Source organism: Lagopus leucura, unplaced genomic scaffold (assembly GCF_019238085.1).
Source record: "Lagopus leucura isolate 7727_CA_CO unplaced genomic scaffold, USGS_WTPT01 Super-Scaffold_100043, whole genome shotgun sequence".
Taxonomy (NCBI): Eukaryota; Metazoa; Chordata; class Aves; order Galliformes; family Phasianidae; genus Lagopus; species Lagopus leucura.
In genome coordinates this window covers 1,407,267-1,417,895 of record NW_024962290.1, presented here as the reverse complement: position 1 = coordinate 1,417,895, position 10,629 = coordinate 1,407,267, and the positions used below count along the sequence as shown (strand labels likewise).

The 10,629-nt window shown below is 50.0% G+C and overlaps 1 protein-coding gene across 3 annotated transcripts; it reads right to left on the bottom strand.

The window, feature by feature from the left end:
* Window positions 1-43: 43 nt before the first annotated feature.
* On the bottom strand, window positions 44-10,379 carry AMPD1 (adenosine monophosphate deaminase 1). Of its 3 annotated transcripts, none has more exons than XM_042884220.1 (16): window positions 10,258-10,379; window positions 8,504-8,515; window positions 6,630-6,804; window positions 5,961-6,120; window positions 4,758-4,920; window positions 4,315-4,534; window positions 3,684-3,813; window positions 3,263-3,457; window positions 2,971-3,102; window positions 2,720-2,883; window positions 2,464-2,590; window positions 1,855-2,018; window positions 1,394-1,514; window positions 733-906; window positions 487-597; window positions 44-346 (listed from the first exon to the last, which is right to left on the bottom strand). In XM_042884220.1, exons 1-16 carry the CDS (start codon window positions 10,277-10,279, stop codon window positions 191-193), a joined length of 2,226 nt encoding a protein of 741 aa, XP_042740154.1. In that variant the 5' UTR covers window positions 10,280-10,379; the 3' UTR covers window positions 44-190. The 3 variants fall into 3 exon arrangements, with proteins under 3 accessions (XP_042740154.1, XP_042740155.1, XP_042740157.1); XM_042884221.1 differs by having other exon boundaries at window positions 8,504-8,512; XM_042884223.1 differs by lacking the exon at window positions 8,504-8,515.
* Window positions 10,380-10,629: the final 250 nt, after the last annotated feature.

The following is a 10,629-nucleotide window of genomic DNA, read 5'->3' as shown; positions in this document are numbered from 1 at the left end:
TCCCTCCCTTCCCCGCCCCTCCCCGCTCCGCAGGCGCACCGAGTAGCTCAGAGATGCGGTTTTACTGCCCACGGCCGCGGCTCAGCATCCCGAGCCCGCACCCCGGGGCACGGTTGAGTCCCGCTGCTGTCCGCAGAAGCCGAGCACGGCGGCGGGCTTAGCCGCGCCAGGAGTCCGCCCGTACTGCGCACTACTCGGCTTTCAGGCCCTCCGCGATGAGGTTGAGCTCGTAACACCACGTCTCGTAGCGATAGGCCATGCGGATCTGAGCCACGTTGGTCTTCCGGACGTCGTTTCCATGGGGCCCCTCCTCCTGGTAGTTCTCACCCAGGAACTTGGCTTTCTCCTGCCACGTACAAGCACAGGGGTAGGGGTTCTCACAGGCCCCTGCCGGCAGCACCGGCACAGATGCAGGAGCTGCAGTGCAGAGAGGTGCCCATGGCTCTGCTGGCCCGCTCTGCTACCCGGCCCTCCCTGGGCACCCACCTCGTGGGACAGGCCACACTGCAGCACGCTGTTCCTGGCAATCTCGCATATGTCACAGGTGCTAAGTTTGAAGACCTGGGCAGCGATGGCATACTCCTCCATCAGGGGCTCCTGTAGCCAAAGGTTGCTTTAGAAGCGGGGCAGCTTCTGCCTGCATAGCCCACACAGCTGCCCTGTAAACGTGCTGCCCCCAGCACACCCCACCCTCTGCCACTGCTGCTGTGACAAACGAGGCCCACACAGCACCTTGGTGTAATGAAACTGCATGGGGTCATCTGTAGAAAGGGACACCATAAGGCCCTTCTGGTGGAAGTCAAGCAACGGATTCTTTGCGTACTCCAGGAAGAGGCTGTTGTTGCTGAGGGGGGACATAGCGATGGGAATTTGGGCAAGGAAGTACAGATACTGCAGCACTGGGCTCTGCAATGGAGAGAAGAATTGCCAGATGTAGGGATAAAGCTGCTGTGACCTCCACCTCTTCAGGCTCACAACTCAGATCAACCCAGTCCCACAGTTAGAAAATCCACTGCTGCTCTCATAAAGGTCAGCACCCATAAAGGTCAAAGTTGTGTAGGCAAGGTAGGAGTTCTCCAGGGCCCACCTGGAGCATGAGAGACCAAGCGAGTTGAGGTCTGAAGTCATCCAGACTTCAACTCCAATGAGACATATTTATAAAAATGATAGGTCTGTGATGTTAAACCCTTTGGAAGTATGAATATGTTTCCCAGCTGCGGCCACAAACATGCCTGGGAAACCCAGGGAGTCACATATTGTTTGCTAGAAGCCAGGCTGTCTGTGTAAGGCTAAGGCAGAGGCATGATGAACTATCAGCTACAGCAGAGGTCAGCTGTGAGCATGTTCTCCTTCTCTGCCACTTCACTGCTCTGTGGCAGACTATTCCACTCACCTTCTTGAGGTTGAGACCATGGGAGATGTTATCTGCTGTCATGAAGGCTGCAAGCAGGTGTGTGATGGCCCCAGCTTCCCCACAGTGTGGACGGAAGAGGAACGTGTTCATACCTCGCTGCCTAAACACACAGAAGGAGGACTCAGAGCAGGTAAGCAGTAGGGTTATATGGCACATGATGCAAGATTCCCCTACTTCAGATCCAGCTCAGCCCCTATCAGTGTGCTCCCCAAGGAGCCAGCTTGACCTAACTTATACTCTTTCCTCACCTCCGTACACAAGAGATGCATTTCTGCAGTCCTAAAGTTTTCACCCCATTTGATCACACTTCCTATTGATGAGTGCTGGGAAATCGGACTGGGACAAGAAGCTCCAAACTACACCAGTTGCAGAGCAAGAAGAGCCCCTGCTGACTTCTGCCAGCCCATCAGGTGTGTCCTTTAGCAGATCTGGGGCCTCACCTGCGCAGGTTGTTAAGCACCAGGATGTTGGCATACATATAGTATACATAGTAGGTATAGGATGGGTTCTTTGCAGAAGTCCACTGCTCTGGCTTTGGACTTTTAGTGGAGAACATGTGTCCGCTGTGCTTGGATTCATCATCCACGCTGTCAAAGCCAGTGATCTGCTTGGCAAAATAACAAAAGAAGCTGCATCTCAAAGCTCCTCCCATCATCACGGCCAGGTCAGCTGCCTCACTTTGCCCCACTGCAGCTTACCTTACCTTGGCTGTAGCCCACACCCCTGCCCTACCCAGGAGCAGAGTCAGGAGCAAGGTTGTAGACCCCACGAACCCCCTGGCTCTATCAGTAGGTTGAAAGAAAGCTTAAATCAAACCGTTTATCCAGGAGTTAAAGGGACAACATTTCTCACAGTCCCACAGCAGCCCAGGGTGACTGACCCTCCCTTTCAGCACTTGTGGACTCACATCCCCTTCCCAGAAAATGGCAGAATAGCCACAATCCCACTGACGATATTTTCTGAGTGAGAGCTGATGTCCCATTTCGTGTGCACAAACAGGAACATCCAGGGCTCACCAGACCCTGACAGCACCATGGGGTGACACTCACGTGGCGTAGAAAGACACTCAGCTCTTTGTGGGCTTGAGGATTGACAGTTGCCTCAAACACAGGAACAAAGATATTTTCCAACATCTTCCCAAAGTGTGGGAGGAAATTCCGAGATCTGAACACATCACTGCAGACAGACACAAAGATTAATCACTATCAGAGGAACATGGCTCACTGTTCCCATAATTCCTTTTGGGTTAAGAATAAGGTGTGATGCACTATAAGGCAGAGTGTCTGTGAGAACCACAGCACATACTAAATCCTGGGTACTTGGATCATCCACTTCATATTGGGGGAGTAGACACGGTGTCTGTAGAACCAGTTGGCCAGCTTGGGCCACTCCTCAGCTGATCGCCCATAGATTGAGAGGCGAGGCTCCGCATGCTGGTACTTGGCATCCTCCAGATCAGAGCCAACCTCCTAGGAACCGAGAAAACATACAGTACACAAGTATCCTCTATCCTGAGTGCAGCAGCCCCACGACTTTCTCCTGCCCTGTGTTCATACCTTAATGATGGTAGCAAAGTATTCACCATTGATGGCGTTTTCTGTCTTCAGGTATAGGTCACGCAGCTCACTGGCACCCACAGGGTTGTACTTAGCATTGAATTTGTCAAAGCGCTGAAACGTCTGACGCCCCTGGAGTAGAGATGACAAGGGGCAAATCCTGTAAACACATGCTGAGTCCAGGCATATCAGCTGGGCAGGGGCTGATCCACAGAAGCCAGAATGGGAAAGTCAGGAGCTGCCATGCCCTACCATGAATGCCGACATGCACAGTGTGTGCCCTGCCACTTACAGCATGGACATCCAGGGAGTCCACTGTCAAGTCATATGGGTGCAGATTGAGCTTCTGAAAAAGTTGTTTCAGAGTGAGCTTTTCACCTTTGGCATCGTAAACGACACGGTCAGCATCCACAAGGTACGACTTCTTGATGAAACGCAGAAGGTGCTTCTGGTTCATGCAGGCTGCAGCATGAATGTGTGTATCCACCTGAGAAGGCAAAGAAACAGCTCTCCAGCTTCAAGATGGTGCTGCTTGGGTAACAACATCACATATCCCTTAGCCGAACCCAAATTGTGTAAGGAACATAACTCAGCCATGTTCCCATTAGCAAGCGTCCCAGACCTTGACCCCAATATCCACATTTCTTAGAGAGCAGCAATTACCAAGAGAGCTCAGCTGCAGGGTTTCTAGGGCTGTGAGCCTTGCCATTTACCTTACGGCAATTGTAGAAATCCCGATGAGGGTTGTTCTTCAGCTCTTTCATCTCCTCCATCTCATTTAGCATTTCGTGCACTTGGAACTTGTATGAGAGGAACTTCAGGCGTCGATGACTGTAGGTCTTACTGGAAAAAGAAGAGGGCGGAAGAGTGTCTGGGCACAGAGTCGAATGCATGGGGGTTGAGCTGTCACCCCAACTGGAGGAGCTCACAGTGCCTTGGCCTGCCTCCCCGTGGTGCTGCTTCAGGCTGTGTCACAGAGCTCTGCAGGAAGGCCTTGCCAGGTAGGAGCGTACCCACAGGAGGTGACTTCAACCCCTGACAATCCCAACACTGACTTTGCTCAAGACCCCAACCAAGATGGCTGAGAAGGACCAAGGACACTTAAGTAGCCAGCAGACTGTTGGTATGACAAAGTGGGATTCTGAGGCTATCCCTCAACACTGCCCCTCCAAGCCCCCTACCAAAAGGGTACAGAGCTGGCAGAATCTTCCCATTTGGGTTTCTGGCTACTGTGAGCAGGTCCCTCCCTCCTTTCAGGAAGAAGGGGCAACCATGGCTCTGCCCTGGTCCTCCCTCTGCCTGCTGAGGCCGTACCAGTTTGATTGCCTCAGGCTGAGCACTTACACAGGCCCCTGTGCAATCAGGGCCAAGAGGAAATCCATGTCATCAACAAAACGCTTGAGGTTGGGGTAAGGCAGGTCCTTTGGCTCATTTCTTCCAGCTGCTGCCTTGTCACTATAGATGTAAACGATCCCATCCTTCATCTGGACATGGTATCCCAGGTCCTCAGGGAGATTCCCAGTTTCAAAGGGATCCTGTCCATCCTTCACTGGCGGGGTGAAAACTGCACCAAAGGGAAAATACTATGGGGCTGTGGCTGTCTGCCAAAACCCCACAAGCCTGCTATGCTCCTTCACCCCCAGCAGAGGACAGGCACAGCCCGAGCACCAACAGTGAGGAGTCCCAGGCAGGCAATCTCCCCATGGAGCACTGTGCAACTCTTTTCTGACACCTCGTCATCCCAATTTGAAGCCAGGGGACAAAACTCTGCAGGTGCTTAAACATACCTGGGCCAGCATCACTTGCCCTCCAGACTTCACCTTCAATAGCACGCAGGTACTGGGATGGGGTCCTGGGAAACCTCTGCAATGACTTCTGCATGTATTTCTCCCGGATGCACAAGGCATGGTACAGGCCTTTGCAGACAACTTCAAAATCTTCCACTGTCACCTGCAATAGGGCTGCTGTTGGTGTAACCACGCAGATGGAACATAGTTGCTTGAGAGAGACTGGTGCATCAAGTCTTAAAGGGTGCAAGCGTGTTTACAACAAGGTACATATTTGATCATCCTCTCCCTTCCATTGTTCTGCCTGAGCAGGACAAAGAAGGGATGATGGGCAAAGTCCCAGACATGGCAAAGGGAGGTTCTTTATGCTACAACAAACAAAATTTAGCTGCCACCCTCTTACATTCCTCGCCTCATGCTGTAGCTGGAACCAAAATGGAACCTAAGACTGGGCAGAAGACTGGATACTATTTCTGGAGCTCAGTCTGAAACTGAGCAACATATACCAGCCCAATATGTCAAGAATTTGATTTACTGCACAGACAAGTGTTTTGGGCAGCACAGATTGGCCAGACTGGGGCAGCATGACAGAGTATCTCACATCAGTTGCAGCTAAGCAGTCACGGCAGAAGGAATGCGCCTGCTGCATGCTGGTTGGAATTTCAGTTTCCCCTAATTGCTCCTCTGCTGTAAAACCCCAGGTTGAGCAATCTGCCAGCAGATCTGCCAGCAGCATCTCACAAACAGCACAAATACAGCAGGAGGCTGTGGAAGAAAGGAGGAGAAAGAGGAATTGGTTCAGGATGTGCTAGCAGTGCTGTCCAACCCATTCTAGATGACTATGTAGGGGTTGGACATCCAGAGGTCCCCTTGCAACCTCAATCATTGTGTGCACAGGTCTCAGGCAGACACAGCTGTGTGCAACAGAATGACCATCACCCTCCCCTTCCATGTACAGAGAATCCCATGGGAAGTACACAGCACTCCCTGAGACTCCTGTTAAGGCATTCAGCTCAGGATCCTGCAGGGTATACAGCAGGAACATCATCAGATGCTTATAAGACATATGTAGAGCTGGAAAGCACAAACTACCTCCACACATCTTGCATGGATGTCTGTGACAGTGGGCACTCGAGAGGGACAAGCAAGGACTAGATGAGGTGGCAGTCGCATAGGGAAGTTGAATGGCCATGAAATACCTACCCCAGAGGCATAATCCCCTGTGATCTGTACCCTCTGGAAGTCAGGCACCGATTGGTAATGGGGGGAGGTAGAGATGACCTCATCAATAGTGGACAATCCGGTCTTCTGAGCCAAAGGGATTGCCAGTGCAATTGTCTTCAGGCTGAGCATGTGCTTCTTCCTGCCAGGAAGGAAAGCCTCAGGCAAGCAGCCCCAACTCCTTGGCTGCACACAGGGCAGGGGCATTTACCAGCCACCTTCCAGCTGTGTGCAACATCAATAATCTTTCTGTTGCTTTCTAAGCACCTTAAATGAACGCTGCCAAGAGTAGAGACATGAAGCACATGAAAGTAGCTGTGGATTTTCAGCCACTGTCCCTGGAAGTCTCCCCTTTCCAGAGGGGTCCCCAGGTCTCCCTCTCCAAGAGACCTGTGGCCATTGCAATGGCAGTGCTGAGGTAGCAGGACAAAAGGGTTTTTCTGTCCAGCAGTGGAAGAAACACTTGAAAAGGAAACCCAGAAGCACCTGACAGATACTGTAGGATTACCAAGGATGTAAGCAGGCTCGGGTGTGCTGAGCTGTTTTTCCCAGGCCTTGATTTATGAATCTCTTGCTTTTCTCCCACCTCTGGCTGAGCACGAGCTGAGACCACCCCTCCCCTCTGCCCCCACCACCCTGGTTGTTGCTCACCGCTTTCCTGCTGCAGAGGAACTTTCCCGAAGCATCATCTGTGTTCTCATTTCATGGCATGAAATGGGACAGATCTCTTCCACATCGAAAGGAGAGATCTCTTGCCTGGTTGTCTCATCTTTTACTTCAGAGGCAAAGACCTTCTCTGCGAAGGAGCGCGTTGCCTCATCTATCTCTGCAAGGAGAAAGAGAAGGCTGCAGGGTCAGGTGGGTTCCTAATTCCAAGCCACCCTAACAGAAAGATGCCTCCTGCAGCCAGCTTAGAGCTCAACTCTCATGTCCTTAAAACACCTCCACTCTGCCTGGAAGACTCTGAATGCCCTCCTAACAGAGCTTGTCCCACACGCTGTAGGCTGCAGGGGTATCTAAGCATTCCCAGCATAACAGAAAAGGTAAATACAGTTTGCAGTGCAAGTAGCACAAAACAGCTCAGAAAGAAGGGAAGGGAACATAGGAGACAGAGGGAGACTGGCAGAGCCCTTGCAGCTCTAGGAAGGCCAAGACCCATTTGCTCCACAAGGCATCCAGGCAAGATGAAGACAGGTGGACATGGAGATGGACAAAGCCAGCAGCCAAAACAGTTCCTGCCATCACATTGTAGCTGAATTGCTCCTGGCTAGGAAACCATTTGTGGCCTAGATTCCTCTCAGCCCATCACAGCCAGCATGCTGCAGAAGTACCAAAAAATATGGCTCTATGGAAGCCTCCATGGGCAAAAGGTTGGCTGGAATTCTAGGGAGCAGGAGGAAGAGGGTCATTAGAAGCATTTATACTGCCAGCAAAGCAACATAAAACAAGACCTCTTTGGGGAACATCTCAAAATGTATGTTTGCATAGCAGCATATGAACAAATCAAGCACGTTTCTCTGGCAGCTCAGCATGAAGCACGGTGAATATTGATGCTGCAAGTCAGCTACATGGCACCACACCACTGAGATGTCTTCCAGGATGTTGTGGTCAGCAGATGAGGACCAATGCAGGGAGGGCTGACATGCATGAGAGAAATGTGGTAGACCTAGAATTGATTTTCAGCACTGAAGCTGGACAACTTCTCATGGGGTTTTATGGGGAAAAAAATTAAAAACCAACAGCAAATCCCTGAGTTCACAGTTCCAAGGTCCTGGCAGCAGGTTAGTTAGGAAACACCACACAGAGGCTTCCTTTCCTTGCTTATATGATAAATCACAGGAAAGATTCAAGCACCAGGTCCATTTCTCAGCAGTGCAATGTCACAGGCGCAGCATTTCGGTGGCACGAGTTGCCCGTTGTTATGAAGCTGCAGCATCACCACCAGGCCTCTACACACAATTCCTTGCACTTTTTTTATTACTGCCCAGTGTCAGGGATCTGGGGACACCAGGTGTCTCAGCAGTAAAGGGTCACTGCTGACACATGAGGTCTCAGCAAATAGGAAGCAGGAAGGCAAAGGCAGGAATGCCATTCTGGGGGTGTCAGTGTGAATGAAGGATGCGAAGCACTGAATCTGTTCCCTCCTGGATCAAATCCTTTAGGAGCATGATTGATTTGGAAAGAGTTATTTTGGGTCAGATCTCTGTTTAGAGACAAAAAAAACCAAAGTGTGAATAGGTGTCAGGGAAAATGCAGAATGTTTTCCCTCCTCCACAGAGGAAAATATTCCTCTAAACAGGAGCTTGAGGTTGCTAGAACAACATTTAACCAAAAGTAGGTTCCAAGGAGCAAAAGGACTGAAACCATTCTGTAAAGCAGTGAGGGGCACAACTGGCACTGCTGAGAAATAGCATGTGCTTGAACAGCAGAAACATTGCCATGATCGTGTAACTGCTGCCTGCTCCCAGCGATCATGTTCTGACAGTAACACGGGAGAGCATGTAGGAAAACACCACCATACTCACGCTTGTCTTCTGCTGTTGGAGATGAAACAGAAACAGAATAAAAACAGTTGCTGATCAGCCCTCCAAAAATCTAAACCTTTTTGCCTTATCGTCATGCCTGTGATTAACAAGTGATCATAAACTACAAACCTAGGCAGAGCATTACACTTACAAAAGGAAGTCACAGGATGGCCTGGGTTGCAAAGGACCACAGTGCCATCCAGTCCCAACCCCCTGCTGTGTGCAGGTCACCAACCAGCAGCCCAGGCTGCCCAGAGCCACATCCAGCCTGGCTTTGAATGCCTGCAGGGATGGGGCATCCACAGCCTCCTTGGGCAACCTGTTCCAGTGCCTCACCACCCTCTGGGTGAAAAAAGTCCTTGTTCCTTCTTAACATCATAAAGATGCGAGGTCAGTATTCATATTCTGTGATATAGCTTCAGCAGTACATGCATAAACAAAGCACATTACAGATACCAGAGCCTCTCACAGAGCTCAGGTTTACCTTGCAGGAAGCTCTAGATTTACCTACACCTATTCCCAGGGGAAGAGAGTTTTCTGGAACCTACATCACCTCAATCAATACTAAAAGCACCTACAGGATACCTGGTTATCTAACAGGACCCAGCTGTCCTGAAAGATCTCCCCCTACATCTGTGTTCAGAAGTAGGAATGCAGAATAGCATAGAAATAAGTTAAGGTGGCAAAACAGCTTTCTCCAGCCTGAACAAAAAATAGAATAAAAATTAAATTAAATTAAAATTCAGTGACTTAGAGTTCTGAGGCTCCTTCACCATTGTTTGTTTGTCAGTACATGACTCACCATCCTTTATGAAGCTCAAGATGGACAGCAATTCAATTATATTAAGTTTCGCTCCTGATCTCCTGCCACCTGTTGTCACATCTCCACTTATTTGCTACCAGAATCAGATAGCTGAGACATTGCAGCTCCACAGATCTTCGCTTCTGGGTTTTCAGGACAGCACCAGCACTGAGGATGCTGCTTATGCCCTTGCTATCTGACCCAGAAAATTCACACTGGAGCTCCCTGGCTTTGCAGTCACCAGCTGCTCACTTTCCAAAATCCAGCCTACATTTGCAGTTCAGATGCTTCCAGTCCTGGCACTTGAACTCCACATATTGATTTGCAAACCAAGTATCCCTGAAATGCCCAGTGTTTGACCTTCCATTTCTTTAGTGGATAAAAAATACGCATACGAAGGTCAAGCTCCCATTGATGTCACAGGTCCAGGCTGTAATACCAGCTTCACTTACTGGGATATATTTGTGGCAAAACAGAGCACTGCAATTCTAAACGTGCTCTTTTCAGACCTATTAGGTGCTGAGATTCTCCAGGGTTCAGTTACAGCAGTTGCACCCTTCTGCATTGCCCTGCAAGGCTTGGCTGACCCTACTGTACCCAACCTGTGCTTCCCACCCCCTGGGCACTGCAGCACCCAACATCTTCTAAGTGCACTCAGGTTGACTGGAGACTCCTGAAATCCCTTTGGTCCCTTCTACAGCCGTTTTATATCAGGATACTGCAGGAAGGATAACAGGTTTTTCCCCACTATGAGCTGAGCAAGATTTAAACAATACAACCTTTTTTTCTACTTCACTATCCAAAAATGCCTCCAAGCAGGAAGAAAAATGCTCACAGGCCCTAAAGCTGCATCCCTGGACTGCAAAGACAGCACAGCACCAAAATCTCAGAGCTTGTCAGCTAACAAACCTGCCCTGTGCCTCCCCGTCTTGCTGCTTGCCTTCATACCTACCTGGAATTTTCTCTTGTGACATCTTTGCAGCAAGTTTGCAGACCCCCAGGTAACACCCTGCTGTAACCCAGCACAGCTGACTGACTGCTCGGCAGCCTAACGCTTATTTTACTGCTTTCCCTTCCCTGTAATTAGACTCTCCCCCTCTAAAAGGAGAAGGGAGATGAACGGCAGGACTATTTAAAGTGCTGCCACAAGCACTTGCACTGAAACAGGTGAAACCAGGGCTCAAATTCAACTTTTTTTTTTCCATTAGGCTTTCATTTCACATTTAGTCAAGTTTTGGCCACTGTCTGGTCAGACTGTTGCAGCTCAGGACCCTTACATCTTTATAAAGGGAGAATGTGGAAGTCAGCCTTTTGAGAGAGACTA